A 16,351-nucleotide genomic window follows, 5' to 3' on the forward strand; every position below is an offset into this window, starting at 1 on the left:
CATAGGTCTACGCTGGATTGAATAGCTACCATACACAGAGATAAAAACGAAATTCTAAATACTATACTGTAATTCAAGACCGAGGTAATGAAAACCTTTATGCTATTTTCCAAACGTAATACAAGTGAAATGGTTCAACTCTATACATTTTCACACAAAGAATAAGACGCTGTATCGAGATTAAAAGACAAATTATTCAAAAATTATTGGTTCATATTTTCACGCTTTTAAGAAATTAACTTTTATTGAAATTTTATGAAAATGGGAGGAAAAACTATAAAACACTAATATTATCTTCCTACCAAATTTTTTTTAAAGAAACTCAAGCATTAAATATCCCGGAAAAGCAGTTAACAGATAAGTAAGTTAAATAAATAAAACCTTGAACACCAGACTCACGCCATGACAACACCCCAGCCAGCCATGTTATCCACACCTGTGCCTGTTAATACTACTACAATAATAGGCTACTTGGATACCAGATAATATCTACATACACAATAAAACTACAGTACACATACAGTTATATAATGGACAAATAAACATCTTAATTTATCACCGTAATGGTACTTCAACATACAGTGCTCTAAATAATACAATGGTCGTGATTTTGGCACTAGCAGGAGGAAACTGAGGAGATCATGTACCACCGTGAGTCACCAGTCTACTGATAATGATAAAATGAAGAGAATGGTTGACTTTTCTTCCTACATTACAACAGGGATGACGGTGCTTAGGTTAGGTTGTGACTCTTACCCAACACTGAAGCTTGTCTCCAGGTGTTCCCATTTCTTTGTATCAACACTGTACCTAGAAAGATGAAGATAGTATATTAACGCCTGGCTTTACACCCTCTCTCTGTTGTAGAGATCAGTGATTGGTGGGGGACACACATAAGTAGATACAATGGTCAGCAAAAGGTAACATTCTATTGTCCCAGTTTTTATACGAGGCGTTCAGAATCCTAACTTGCCATCGGCCAATATAGCAGACGGCAGGTTATGTGGTTCTGAACATCTGGTATATAGTCTTTAGATCGTCATAAACACTTCCCAACTTCCCTTGTATTGAACTCTACAACTTCAATGAATTTCCATATTACCGTCTTTCAAAAAAACAAATAAATAGTTTTATCACAATTTCCCCTTTTTAGCATCAATATTTCAGACCAAGGTAAGCATCAAAGGCACAACTACTACGTCAGTTTAGCTTCGAGATAATATCCTGCTTATATATCAATATTTTCTAAATCACAGAAATAAATGTCGACTCTCAGCATTGCTTACCTCTTCCTCCTAGCCATCAGCCTGTGATTTCTTCCATGACTATATTAGCACAGGCAACCCTAGCAGCGTCTCCGTCAGCGTCGTGCACCACCAGGGCCTTGTTGAGCACCGACGCCTCCCCAAGCAGCGGCAGCCACTCGTCCGTCCACTGGTAACGCCCAGAAGACAGGTCACGCTGCCTGTCGTTAAGGAAAGGTTTGTATCAGGTATAGAGGATTGATACGAAAATAATATTGTTAGATGAAGGAAGGTCTGATACAACACCTGTGTGTCGAACTTTAGAAAAAATCTGACATATGCTGATGACCAGATCAAATCTCCGATTGGCTAGTGAAAAATGCCTCTTAAAAATATATGGATGTAATACTTTATGATGATCTCAAACCTAAGTCGATTAACGGGAAATGTTTACACCAATAGCATGATTAAATGAAAGTTTAGAAAATACAAAAGAGTTTCTTATAGCGCAGCATAATGATAACATTAGCACAGGAAACAAAAACTAACTTCCGTGCTGTCAACTGATGAAAAAGAGGTAGAAAAGCTTTACTTTCATTTACCCATTGAAAAAATTATAGTGCTAAGGTATTTGCATGATATGCAGACGAAAAAAATGGAAATTTAAATATGATGATTACGGAAATGGAAAGTATAAAGCTCTGAGGCAATAGATCTTTATTGTAGACTCGAACGATTTGTTGGACGAGAGAATACTACAAAAACGTGACAAATTACTTAGAAAAATGAGACTGGCTGTGGACTACAGGTACTTTATACCTATGAGACAAGAAAAGAAAAACTTGTGTGGTACAATAATTTGTTTTTACAAATAAAAAATAATTGAAACAGTGCGCGCGTGTTTGTGTTGAGACAAGGGGTAGTAAAGAGAAAGCTTCAACAACTAAGGTTTAGAAGCACGTAACAAGATTAATAATAACTAGTCCATCAATAAAAAAAAACTATAAGAGACAGAATTCTTCCTGTCTTCTGGATACTGTATCGCGCAAAAAAAATATAAATAATAAAATAAATAAAAATTTGGTGTTGATGACAAAAGAAAAAGACGTCCCAGAGGTTTTCACAGAAATATTAACTAAGACTCACGAAGTGCGAGGTCCCGGGATGGTGACTTCGCCATGCTTGCCGTGCAGGTCCCCAACCTCGTAGGCTGTGTGAGGCAAAGGGGTACCGTTATACTTCTGCCTGTGGGAGAGATAAACACATTAATATAAGTCACAAGGACCAAAGACCATGTGTAATATAACTTGTAAGCATCCTGAAGTTATCACAACTTATTGTCGCCAAACTAATTAGCTGGCTTAATACAAACAAGTAAATATTTAAAACTGATTCTAGGACCTTAAGCCAAGCTAACATAAACCGGAATTTAGGTTACATAGTACAGTTTGGTAGTCGAATGGATACAAAGCTTTTTTCCTATCCTCTGAATGAGTATTTAACACAATACTAAACATGTTCACAACGAAACTGGTAGTCAGGTGGGCATAACGTATGTCTCTTGTCACCTCTGTCGGGATTTTAGACATGATCCACCATGGGAGACACCTGACAGTCATAACTCATGTGGAGAGATACCTACCGGCCTGACTTACCTGTCTGTCAAGTTGGTGAAGAAGGGATTAAAGTGTCCGCCAGCAGAACTACACTTGCCGTTCTCGTCCAGGCTCTGGGTGTGTATATGCCACGTGTGCCCTGCCGAATCCTTGCCTCCTGACAGGGATAGAAAGGCAAGATGTGAAGCCTCTACTGTACAGTGTGCTAAGTCTCTATGGTACTGATAGTCATCATGTGGCTTAAGAAATGTTAGTGTATTTTGAAATTTAAATGTTTATTCACTTCATACAATCTTTAATCAGAAGAAGCTTCAAGTCTTAAATACTGTAATTTTGAGTTAAACGAATGGTTCTCTGAGCATCTCACCCGTGCGATACAGCCGGAGGTAGACAATTGTCTCGGAGAAGATGGAGTCCATGGGTTGTGAGAGGCGGAGGACGCCGGATATGGCACCTGAGAAGACAGCGACCGCGTTCACCTGAGGCACCTCGCTCTTTAGGTCGGCACACCCCACCACCCTCCAACTGGGGTCATACACCGCCACGCCACGACCTGCCACATAATCAGGGTCCTTATTTTAGGCAAACTACCGTAAGTGGCTCGTCACACACCAGAGTCCTTACTCGCGGAATCATGGCCTTCCACACCCGCAGGCTCCTTGGCTCTCTCCACTTTCCCCGATCCTCCATTTGAAGACGCTTTCTCTTCCCAACCCTGACCGACTCCCAGCCATGTCCACTCTCAAGCTTTGTTCCCAAGTTCTCTCTCTCTCCCCGACCCATTTATTCCCCGGCCTCGTTCACTCAGTCCATTCCCTGCCCACTTCGTCTTATGGCCCTTTACACTCCCTATCCTCTTCTGCTCTGTGTGTGTGTGTGTGTGTGTATCTTATACTTGAAAATACAATACGTGACGAGCTGAAATGATTACTAACAAACGCCAAGGGAAAAAAAAAGACCTTACATGGAGCTTGGTCGCTATCGTTCATGAGCAACACGTCTACAGGGGAAGTAAAACAGTCAACAAACATATACTAGCTGGTAGTAGAGTAAGATCTGGTCAGGTTAGAGTGGATCAGATCCTACAAAAGCCAAGTCATCCTATTGAAAGCATAAGACTTTTTTTCGTTTACGGTGTTCATAAAAAACGACCTCAACTTTCACTTACATCAATAGGAGTAACATGTGCGCCCAGGGGTTTAGTGTTGAACCTACTGAATCCTTTAGATATATTCCTATTAGTTCAATATATTAATAATGTCGCCTCCAATAGAAATTTATGTAATTGACTTAAGTTTATATACATGTATATATATATTCATTTTCAGTTTACTAAAGTTTTAATTAATGGTGTCATAAGATGTCTTTCCGGTGGATTAAAAAAACATCTGTTGATCCTAACACCTGATTTTCCTTTACAACTTGTGAAACTACTCATTGTAAACTTTATTTAGAATGGCCATAAACAACTCTCTCTAGAAGAAGGTCACGAGTGAGGTATTTATACAGAGTGAATAACGTACACTATACGTCAAGTTACATTCCGAAATCTATCTAAATAATGGTTTACTATTCACTGAAACAACCAACATATTAAATACTACAGATCTGACAGCAACATTCAAGTATAGCGAGTGTTGACACGCACCAATAACACTGTGTTCTCCGAAGAGTGTAATGGTCGGGTCAGTGAGCGTAGCTGCCGCCTCCTTCAGACTAATCAGTGTGCCGAACTTGCCGCTCAAGTCCCCAGCAGGATAGAGGTCTTTTGTTCCCTGCTGTGGTGCCGGCGTCAGGTCCAGGTCCACATACCATGGCTCATAGAACCGACGAGACAACCCAGTACATGAGATCCTGGCAAGATAAATACTCATAAATATTAGATTTCTAGATGGCTGCATTAGCGAGTTTAGTCCTTTTACTATTAATTCATTAGGCGATGCTTTCGGAATCTCACAAACATTACATATTATAGTCAAACATGCGAAACACGAACTTGCAGTAGTAAATAATAAATCAGAAGTGAATCATTTAATATTAGTCATTTGGGAGAATCTGACATTTGACCAAGATTTTTACTTTTACTATACACAACACCTGAGAGTGCATAAACAAGCTCAAATTATCTGGTTAACTTCCACGTTATATGTTACCTCTAGCAGAAGATTGAAATGTATGCTTAATGGTATTCTCGTTTAGGTGCATATTGGGTGGGAAGACCTGGCAACAAATTAACCCTCGAATTGCCTGTGTGGGGTCTTATCACCTCCCTGCCCCTCGCCTCACTTGTCTATCTGTCCCTCGCCTCACCTGTCTATTTGTCCCTCACCTCACCTTGCCCCACCTGTCTAATAGACAGGTGGGGCAAGGGTATCTATCTGTCCCTCGCCTCACCTGTCTCCTATGGCGAAGTTGTCGATGCCAAAGGCGGCGGCGTTGCCTCGAGGGAGTGTAAGGTTGATAGAGAGCTTGACATGGTCGAGAGGTGACACCTGATACACCTCCACTCTTCCTCCCACCCCACCTACCTGGACACACAAACACGCCAGTAAAACAACACATTATACACCTCCTTCTCCTCATTTACATATTACAATCCTAGTAGATATCGTAGAAAACTTATTGATCGTTATAAACTGCAGATACGAATGTCAATCAGCCCAGTATTTTATTCAGAGGTGGAGAAAATTATTCAGACAATATTTATTATGACAAAAAGAATCGTCATTATTTACGCTTACGAATAAAACTTCAATTTAAAGATTATCTTCTATTACTACTACTGTAAATAAATTCCCCTGGTTACATCCACTGCCAAGACCATATTACCACTTTCTTCCACAGCTTGTAACATTACTACTACTACCAACTAAATATATATACTATTATTAGTAGTAGTAGTATTTAACCACCACCCGCATCGTCAGGAGTAAGTGGCACCTACCGTAGTTGGGGTGAAGTGAGCGACGGCCCTGCGAGGTTGAGACCTGAAGAGGCGGGAACACCCCAGCATCCGCTCTCCAGCGTACACCACCACATACACCACTCCCCGCCCCGCTACCTGCAACACCCACTACCGTCAGTGATGTGAGGGAGAGAAGGGAGTGAGGGAGGAGAGGGAGTGAGGGAGGGGAGGGAGTGAGGGAGGGAGGGGAGGGAGTGAGTGGAGGGAAGAGGGTGAGGCAGAGATTGAGGAGGGGAAGGAAGGAATGTGGAAATAAGGGAGGAGACGAGTGTGAAAAGAAGGAAGGGGAGGATGTGGGTAAGCAAGAAGAGTGTGAGAGAGAGAGAGATGAAAGTATGGGAAGGGAAAAGAAGGAAGAAGAATAGGAGGAGATAGGGTGTAAAAGATATGAAAAGAAAGTGAAGGGAGGAAGAGAAGAGAAGAGAGAGTAGGTGGGGGGGGGGGACACAAGACAAGGTATTGCTGACCATAAACGGAAAAAAATGGAAAGGAAAAAGGGAAAGTCATCTCGCAGGAAGTCAACAGGCGGCAGCTGGGGTGAAGGTGACGGAACAATTAAAAGTCAAGGAAGGAAGATCTTAGAGAGAGCCAGGTGAGAGTGAGAGGTGAACAGGTGAGTGAGAGGTATAGGTGAACAGGTGATAGTGAAAGGTAAGGGTGAACAGGTGAGAGTGAGAGGTGAACAGGTGAGTGAGAGGTATAGGTGAACAGGTGATAGTGAAAGGTAACAGGTGATGTGAGGTGAAAGGTGAACAGGTGAGTAAGGTGAACAGGTAGTGAGAGGTATAGGTGAACAGGTGATAGTGAAAGGTAAAGGTGAACAGGTGATAGTGAGAGGTATAGGTGAACAGGTGATAGTGAAAGGTAAAGGTGAACAGGTGATAGTGAGAGGTATAGGTGAACAGGTGATAGTGAAAGGTAAGGGTGAACAGGTGAGAGTGAGAGGTGAACAGGTGAGTGAGAGGTATAGGTGAACAGGTGATAGTGAGAGGTAAAGGTGAACGGGTGATAGTGAAAGGTAAGGGTGAACAGGTGATAGTGAAAGGTAAGGGTGAACGGGTGATAGTGAGAGGTAAGGGTGAACGGCTGATAGTGAAAGGTAAGGGTGAACAGCTGATAGTGAAAGGTAAGGGCGAACAGGTGATAGTGAAAGGTAAGGGTGAACAGGTGATAGTGAAAGGTAAGGTATAGTATAAACTGAGTAGTCTATATGCCTGTTTAACTATACAGGTGCATCGTCTTTGTAAATGTGTATAATCATTTCAATGAATATCTATCTATCTATCTGTCACTTGTAAAATTACCAGACTACCAATAATACCTCACTGTGTATGAATTCGTACCAAATAATTTAAAATGTCAAATCAAATCAACAAATACTAGATCTTTTAAGTCAACCCCATATTTATTACGTTTCTTTGATTTACTTCTAAAGAAAACGAACACAGTACAGTATTACCATGTGAAGGTTGGGGAGTCTCTCCAATTCGTAGTGACGCGCCTCTGCTTTAGTGGTCCCCAGTGGTATAGGGTAGATAGCCTCGTGCACTACAGATCCAGGGAAGTGTCCAAGGGCAGCGCACCCGTCCCGCATATTGCTCAGGGACACGTCTTCAGACTCGTACCTCCTGGAAGACAGCAAAACAAGTATAAGATGTAGTGGCGCCTAGTGGAGATCTTAGGAGTCCACTGGGAAGTAGGAGTAAGGTTATCTATGGTACATGTGTAAGTGTGGTATTGGAGGTGTCCCCAGGCGCTAATCAGCATCCCCCCCCCCCCCAAAAAAAAAAACTTCGTAACACAAATAAATACAGTTTTGGGTACTATCAGCGCTACACGACATTCACTGGTGTTGATTTCGTGTCAAATAACTTAATACCCTATCTTAAAACTATAGCTAGAGATTGCGAAGACAAAAACAAACACACATACTGTATAAATAAACGTTTTAATTGTGGTTTAATTAAATACTCTGGAGGATGCCTAACTTTATTTTTAGACGTGTCACATTGGAATGCTCAATGTAAATAATTTCTATACATACAGACGATAATTACATCTATGGAGTCTTACCTATTGAAGAGTCGCCAAGTGAGGGTGGCTGGTGCCTTCAATTTGGTACTAGCGGCCACCAGGGTTGACCTCACCCCCGTCACCGACTGGCCGCCATCGTCTACCTGCACATGAATATTCTCAGAAGCATAAGAGAGTATACCTTAAAAAAAAACGAATATAAATTACGTATTAGAAAGAGTGAGCAGTGAAACCATTAAGGGGTCACGACACATCACCAGTCCAGTTTCCTTACCTGCCTAAAAACCATCTTGCCGGCGAGGGTAGTGATGAAGGAGGCGACGTAGGTGACGGTGGGGGCGGTGGGCCTAAGGATGCCACACACTACTCGCAATGTCGTAAGGGATTTGAGCACTAACGGACGCTCCACTAGCTGCCAGAGGTCCAACTCGCCTAGGCTCACCACAGTCTCCGCCAACAGCAACCCGTGTTTCTCGCTCAGGTCCAACAGTCTGCGGCAGCGTAAAAAAAAATGTTACACCAGTTAGCAGTCATGACGGAGAAGAATTACTTTCCCTCAAACAAACAAAACGAAACAAACAACATTCTAACTGAGGAAAGAATAAACACCATAAATGAAGAAAGGAGATAAACAAGGACACGGGGAGAGGGAGAATGAAATACGCGCTAATTGAAAAGAGAAGGATAGAAAAGAGAAAATACGTTAACCTAACATAAGGATGAAGTTACTATATTATTGCAAACAAGAAGGACTTACGTTAATTTAGTCTCCAAATTGATGGCTAATATATAATATAAATAAGTATAGCAAGATCCAACGTTAGCAGAATTTTCACAGTTGACTGGATTACGTAGTTCAGATTTGACAACCAGTAAAATTCTAATCAAAATCGGTAAAATGTCAGGATTTCCCAAAGTGGTCGGAGCGCAGTAAGAACCACATTACAACAGTAATAGTCGCGAGAATATATATATTTTTTTATGTATCTGTTGTTTGTTGGCTCACAGCTCAGGTGGAGGAGGACAACGGGAATACTGTACACCAGAATTATGGATCATTAACCAACTAGTTTTTCTCTTTTCTTAATCATTTCTGGAAATTCCTCGACACCTGAAAGTTGTTCTAGTCATCCCGTTCCCATGAGTCCGCAAGTGAGATACACATACACACGTACGTACATACATACATGCATACATCCATATACATACACACACAAAAGGGCACTAGATACCCTATGCAGAAGTCAAAGTTCAATAGGAAAAAATAGTTATCAGGGAAGGTAAGACCGAACGAGGAAGGCAAGACCCACCCACCGCTGTGTGTGTGTGTGTGTGTGTGTGTCGTCTTGAATGAATGGTAGGATAGGCAAGTTACATCACCCTGGAACATATAGTTAATACCACATCGTCACCTGAGAAAAACTTTATTTCTAATTTGCCGGAAAAACTACAAGTCTAATGGTGGGAATATTCACACACACAACGTAAACACCCAGAAAAGTTCAAAAGAGGGAATGCAAAATTATCCTCTCCCCTTCCTACACCACATATCAAGAAGCGCTCAAACACTGACCCGCTCGGCTCTCTCTGACCATCACCACGACCTCATCTGCAAATTTGGTGAGAAGCTTCTTTACCCTCTCTCCTTCCCACATAAATTATCTTTTCCTCTAATTCTCTCCCTTCACTGCGCATTTTAATTCCAAGAATCCGGTGGTCTACCTACACTGATGAATAAGAAGAACCCTGAGTGGCCTGGAAGAGTTCTTTACCAACACATTTCCTGCCCGAGATGTGCCGAGAAGTCAACCCGGGGCACAGGCAAGCGGGCATAAACACATAAGGTGAGCGGAGAATGAGCCTAGCTTACTGCCACCACAAGCTTCATCTCACTGTAGGGTGTGTCGACTTACGTGGGTGTATACCAGCTCATCTACTGACTGTGTTCTCTATCTCTGGTCTGATAAACAATCATTACAAATAGGAGAGAGAGAGAGAGAGAGAGAGAGAGAGCACCACACACATACTCTTGGCCATAGTTGCTGGGGACACACTCCTCATAAGGCGCCACAGGGGTGTTGAAAATCTTCCACACGAACACCTCCCCCTTCACAGCGCCTTTGATGCTGGCCGCCACTGTCACCTCTCCGCCGGGAGCCCTCAGAAGCCCCACCTGTCCCCTCAGACCTCTCTGATCGTACTCCGCCAGTAGAAACCCATCCGAGAAACCTGAAAGAGAATATAGGAACTTAATCTCACGAAAAGCATGAGGCAGCGGCTAGTTCTTTCTAATCTCGTAGGTCATGTTTACACGATTGCTATCCAGATATCCGTGTATTGTCTTAGCATTTTAACTAACTTAATAAAAAATAGGTTTCACGATGACAACCCGACATCCTTGCAAAACCCATTACTACTACTATAACTCAGGGCGTAATTTAAGATCATTTAATTTGCAATATAGTCCTATAAAATTAAAACAACCACAGTACTCGTATTCAGATATCGGTAAAAACGGCGTCTGTAACTTGCTTTCTAACTGGTCTGCAACAAGGCATTCACTAGTTGGTTAAACCGTGATAACATTAATATATGAATAAATATGATCCATTTAACTTCACATCAAAACAAGAATAGGATTTAACAAAATTATATTACATGAAAATACTGGAGTCAGGCACATTATCTAGATTCTAGATTAACTTAAGTTGACCAATAGGTCTCCCTCCTTCCCCGGCGAGCCACCTCTACGGTCACTGACGCAAGACTCGCGTAACTACTGTACTGTATCGCCCAATATCCGGACCATGCTTAGGAAGTCATTAAGATATCCTGTAACGCTCCCAACTGAGTGATGTAAGGTCACCCAAACGCATTCATGACTTGCGTAAAGGTAATCCTATTCTACAGTGTATATATTACTTAAGGCAACTATCCTATGTATTTTAGTATTACCAGTTTATATTTAAATACTCACTTTGTATATATATGGTACAAAAATGTTATACATAAACTTAACAGGTGAGGGAGCTGGCGACACTTTGAACGAGATATACCATTATAGAATTTAGATTATACAAGTATATTAGCGTGTAAATCATTCCAGAGTAACGCCAAAATAATTATAACAAATACTTATTCTTCTTTTAACTTTCACTGCCGTCATTCATTGAAGTTAATCGTCACAAGGGCAGAAATATCGTCTATGTGATTATGTTTCTGCTTTTTCCGATTTTTGTTAAACATTTTAAGTGATTTTATATTTCTTGTAGGGTGAGGATGAGAGCAACGTGGAAGGGTAAGGGTGAAGGCGGGGTCAAGATGTTGCAATTAACGTGTGTAGAAATGGCTATTACACCCCATACAAGCGAGACGAGGCTGGGCGCCGTGCTGACTCCCACACCTTCTAGTGAATGGCAGGATGCGCGCCTCCTACCGGATATGGCACCCAACTACTTTAGAGAAGATATTTGTATAATAAGCTCTTACATAAGGAGTTGAGACTTTAAATGCGATATTCTTTTACCATTATCATAATGTGGGATTATAGTTCAAGAATTTTCGACTTGTAATGCAACAAGCTCACGTGATCAATCAATGGTGTGTTTCTACAACCTTCTACAACGTGTTGTAAAGTAGTGAGGCTTTAGCGTGTGTTCATCAGCTGTCTGACGTGCCTGGGAATTTACAGTTTGTGGAGATTAATTACCCAACGACGATCTAAAAGATTCAATGCATTTCACTTTGTTTACATAGACAGCACCCAACAATTACCAATCCTCACCCTGAAAACATTTAAACCCAACTTCACATATACCATACTCATATAGAAGGTATATAAATAGCGACCTGCAGAGTAATGGTGAGCAATCCCGCCTCGCAAGCGAGCGGACCCGGGTTTGATCCCCGGGCAGGGTGAAACTATGGGCAAGTTTCTTTACGTCACTTGCTTGTCTACCCAGCAGTAATTGGGAACCTGGATGTTAATCAATTTGCGGATCGTATTCCTGGGTAATGGTTAGCCAGTGCAGATGGCGAGTTGTCCGGTCTTCTCTGACTATTCCTTAACAAATTCATGCCTAGGTGGCCCTTGGACCGACCATCCTCGTTACACGAGGGGCAACCATTATCATTATATAAACATCTTATACTATATAATCAAACATGTAAATGCATCCCACTGCGGCCAGGAGTCATGTGGGTTAAGTGACAGAGGATTTTGATGGTGATTTCAACACGACATACATATTAATCAAAAGTTTCCTTATCACCATTTAACCTTGTTTAGAACTTACGTTTCTAATATACTATAGGAAGAGCCGTGTGTCTGTCTGTGTGTGTGTGTGTGTCTGTTCTAGGCAGCCGAAAGGGCACAATCGTTTTTCATCTAACTTGGTGGCAAAATCGCAAACAATTCGTGGAGTGGAAAAAACCTGGTTCCATGTCGATGGTTTCTTTAGGAAGCCATTAATTAACCATTTTATTTACGCTGGAAAACGATGTCACTGTACGCTGTCAGCCGGACGACGAACCGGGCACGAAGGGCCCACGATCACTTGTTTTATACTAATACAAATACGTAATTAAGTCAAAACTATTTACACTAAAGCTAAGCGGTACAGTTGTTTTAATTCAATACCTAAACCTAGATTACTAAATGGCCGGAATATCTTACGGCAATTTTCGCCACCCACTGCTCCATGACCTGCAGAAAATCTCTTAAAGCAATCTTCACAGTTAGTCAGAATGATACATCGGCGTCAAATTACAGGCAAGTTTACGCCGCTACGTGAGCGAGGTGCGTCATCCAGTGCACTGTGTATGTATGTGTGTGTGTATGTCTAAATTGATGGTATACCATAATATGTGGTAGGTATGTGATAGTATAGGATAGTATGTGGTAGGCATGTGGAAGTATTACGGTAGGTTTATGATATCCAATAAGTATGTGGTTGTATCTAGTAAGTGTGTTGTAGGAAATTTTAAAGTTTGCAGAGTAATAGAGTGGCAAGTCGTTTCATCCTTCATTTAATATCATCAAATTGAGGGTGAGGGGAGAGAGAGAGGGAGGGAGATTCACGAGAGATATTAATACAGATGATAACATAAACTGCTAATAAAACGTGGAGGTGGGTGTTGCCAAACTGCGGCGGGTGGCAAACTCGTCAGCGTGGAGGATGTCAGCAGTAGCCTCTAATTCGTCACAAGCACTACCATCGAAACACAACATTCCTCCTCATGGGTCCTCCCTGGTGTCATAGATCCCAGAGCCGAGTCATTCTATAACACACATCGCCCCCCAAGGCCAGTCTACTTACACAGTTATCGCCAGACCTTCACTCCTGGGGTCAAACATGGATTTGGGAGTGTTGAAATGCAGAGCTGTGGCAACAACTTGTGTGTTTGTGTCATTCTCTTCAAGAAAAATAAATAAATAAAATGAGAAAAATAAGTTTAAGCATTGTTCAGTAAGTAATTCTTAAATATCTTACCCATCCGAAATTCCACACTAATGACAACAATGAAACAAAACACATACCATAGGTCTAGAGTTCTCCATCATATAATACCGCCAATTCATTTTTTTTAGACTTCTCGCTTTCCGTGACGCTTTTTACCTTTGGCATTGAAGAAACTCCCACGAATTAATAACCCCACTTGGCAGTTTACGCTCTTAAATTTCACACTGATAAAGAAGTGTTGTTTCACCAGATAAATCTTACAACATTTATTAGTTTTATAACAGACGTATACATCCAATATCGTTACATCCAAAAATTACTTGGAACACCCACAACAACTTTTTCTTTCATGTAAACGGGATGCCACCACTTATAGTCCTCCATACGACCCACCACAGTACAAAACGCCCCTCCACTTTTCATCAACCCACACAGGAGAAGTAAACCCTCCTGATGGTTTGCTACACCCAGACCAGGTTGAGGCAGCATCACCTTTCCCTAGTGCACACACCTCCAGACCAACTGATGCCCAAACAAGTGGTTCATACCCTCAGCCTTGCCGCCAAACTCTTCAATACCCTCAACCATATCCCTTATAACACACCCTTGACACATCGCCAGCCACACCATTGCCTACACACTGTAACCATACCCAGCCACATCTTTTGCAATGGTGACCGAAGAATATTGACCAAATAAACAAATTACAGCAAAAAACAAAAATCATTCTAAGGTGATAAACGACTTTGGTAACATTACTGGCTCGATAAACATACACTGGAACAATATTTGCCCTAGAAATGAAGCGCAAACGCATATTACCTACCCTAACCAGTAAGATAATAATGTTCACGCGATAAACCAAGAAGTGGTACAGTACATAATGATGGGAAGCACCTTGGTACGGGGTTAAGCTGCTAGTGGAGGGAGGTCGCACCACCAACCAGACACTTCCTCGCCTCTTACTTAGCCCATTGTCGGCTTCTCTAAGATACTCTGAATGATTGTGAACTTCTGTTTATTACCCGTCTACCTTGTTAAATTTAAATGAACATTATTATCCAAGGTAAGCTTTCCGCAACTATGGCTGATGGCTAACTGAACTGGTATCTTTTAGCGGTATTTTTTTATACATCACTTTCGTTAAAATTTGTCAACCCTGAGTACATAATCATTTTAGCAGCGTTAGGCAAATCTATGAATAGCTTTCCTGGCTAGCTGACGGAGGGGGTAGAGTATTCTTGAGACGAGAGTAATTTTCTTGTAGCCCCCAGCCTGTACAGCCCTAGTTAATGTAACTTAAGGCCAATTCGTGGGTCACCCTCCTCCTATATTTACCTGTCATAAGTCAAGGTGGACTCACTCAAGGGGGTTACATTATTTATTACAAAGGTACTGTAATAGATGATGGAAAGAAAGTTATAAAACGTATTTAGTAGAACAAGTGAACAACGTTAGATATCGGTGTAACGAAAGTTGCCTCTGAAGATGTCTTGAATAAAGACGAAAGCTAAGGTGCTCCGTTGTTTTCCTTTTCCCGTGTGATTTTATCAAGATATTTTATCAAGGTATATTTATTACAGGCTACGCTAAACAAAACTGAATGAGTGAACAAAGTAACAAAACACAGAAAAATCATCTCGGTATTCAGTTTTGCCTATGAAAACCACAGCTTCAGAGTTGAACACAAACAAAATATCGTACACTGGACATACAGTACACATCCTAAGTTACTCTCAAATATAAATAATTTGTCTGTGCCAGTGTCAAGAGAGCTGTTACTGCAACACTCCACGAGGCGTTTTATGTAGTTGTACAGCAAGTAAAGCATTCTTTACCACTATATTATGATACGGTATAAAATGCTCTGAAAGGGTTTACCAGTGTGCGACTGCAAGACATCGGGGCAACATGTATACAGAGATCACAAAAAACTACGTCCAACATGGCAAAAGAGGCGAGCAAGATTTGAAAGAAGTCATTGGCTGGCTGAGTGCTCACAACCCTTTTAATATAGTTTGTACAGTACACTGCAGGTAACCACTAACAAACAGAAACACGAGATCTTATACGAATTCCACGAAAATGTGAATAATCACAAAAGCACTTCGATATTTCGTGTTACTCTCCCCAGGTGGCTATTTGCCTATTACAACAATCACGTGGCCTGTGATATTTTGTGCATAACAGATTACCTATTCATTAAAGGTGGTGGTGTCTTACCTAGAATGTTCAGTGCTAACACAGCTGCCAGCATCACTGCACTCAACATCTTCAATAACTTCATAGTTGCTCGCTACTGAAGAACCACTACCCGAGAGGACACTATAACAAACGAATCTGACTACAGTATTCTTCTCGTCTGTCCTTTCCTATTACACATCACCAGTTTGTTTTCATATACTGTATTTATAATCTTAATATTATTAGGAATCATAGGGAGTATAATGGTGGTAAGAAAGAGTGAACTCGCCGGTAAGCCATTAGCCAGTGCGCGTTGTTCACCAAGCTGCAACGGTGCACCGACTGAGCCAGTAACAACTAACAACACCCACCCACAGTTCTACACCTCCCCGTCATAGTCACGCTCATTCCAACTCTCGACCGCAAATTACCAAGTGTGTCAACTACCGGACGACAGGTTAAGGTAATGAAATATTTTGCTGCCACAGTTCTTTTCGCCGGATGTTTTCTTCCGCGTCAGTTAAACTGTCATGTCCATATTTTGTTCGGTAATTATTTTTGTTCTCGCATTTCCCTTTAAAATGGCCCAAACTGTTACAGAAATGCTACGATGCAATGAAGATCTTTCAGTAATATGCATCCATACCTCTCCTCCAGCTTCAGTGTAAAATTAATCTTGTGCCAATCCAAGAATTGCATGTGTGTTGCACCCATAGATGTAATTTCCGTAGGGATATGTCCCCCTCACTCTCTTAAATATTAAGAAATGATCCATGAAAAAACAATGTGACCTTAAAACCATTTTTCATACATAAATTTCTGACTAAAAAATAAATGCCAAATGCC

General features: G+C 41.3%; 1 protein-coding gene across 1 annotated transcript; it reads right to left on the reverse strand.

Moving 5' to 3' along the window:
• Positions 1-56: 56 nt before the first annotated feature.
• LOC121861406 lies at positions 57-15,839 on the reverse strand. Its single transcript, XM_042359088.1, has 13 exons — positions 15,545-15,839; positions 9,887-10,088; positions 8,134-8,350; positions 7,899-8,002; positions 7,285-7,453; positions 5,805-5,921; positions 5,255-5,388; positions 4,509-4,714; positions 3,228-3,413; positions 2,900-3,017; positions 2,391-2,489; positions 1,287-1,465; positions 57-810 (listed from the first exon to the last, which is right to left on the reverse strand). The coding sequence occupies exons 1-12, from the start codon at positions 15,606-15,608 to the stop codon at positions 1,303-1,305; spliced, it is 1,779 nt and encodes a 592-aa protein (XP_042215022.1). The 5' UTR covers positions 15,609-15,839; the 3' UTR covers positions 57-810; positions 1,287-1,302.
• Between the last annotated feature and the right edge of the window lie 512 nt (positions 15,840-16,351).

This window comes from Homarus americanus, unplaced genomic scaffold (assembly GCF_018991925.1).
Source record: "Homarus americanus isolate GMGI-L3 unplaced genomic scaffold, GMGI_Hamer_2.0 scaffold24260, whole genome shotgun sequence".
Taxonomy (NCBI): Eukaryota; Metazoa; Arthropoda; class Malacostraca; order Decapoda; family Nephropidae; genus Homarus; species Homarus americanus.

What these genes read in the sequence shown, in the direction of transcription:
- LOC121861406 (XM_042359088.1), bottom strand. Translation starts at nt 15,608, where the DNA reads ATGAAGTTATTGAAGATGTTGAGTGCAGTGATGCTGGCAGCTGTGTTA. An exon ending in GCAAGATGGTTTTTAGGCAG is followed by an intron (nt 8,003 to 8,133) that starts GTAAGGAAACTG and finishes ATTCATGTGCAG; the next exon opens with GTAGACGATGGCGGCCAGTC. An exon ending in CTCACTTCACCCCAACTACG is followed by an intron (nt 5,389 to 5,804) that starts GTAGGTGCCACT and finishes TTGTGTGTCCAG; the next exon opens with GTAGGTGGGGTGGGAGGAAG.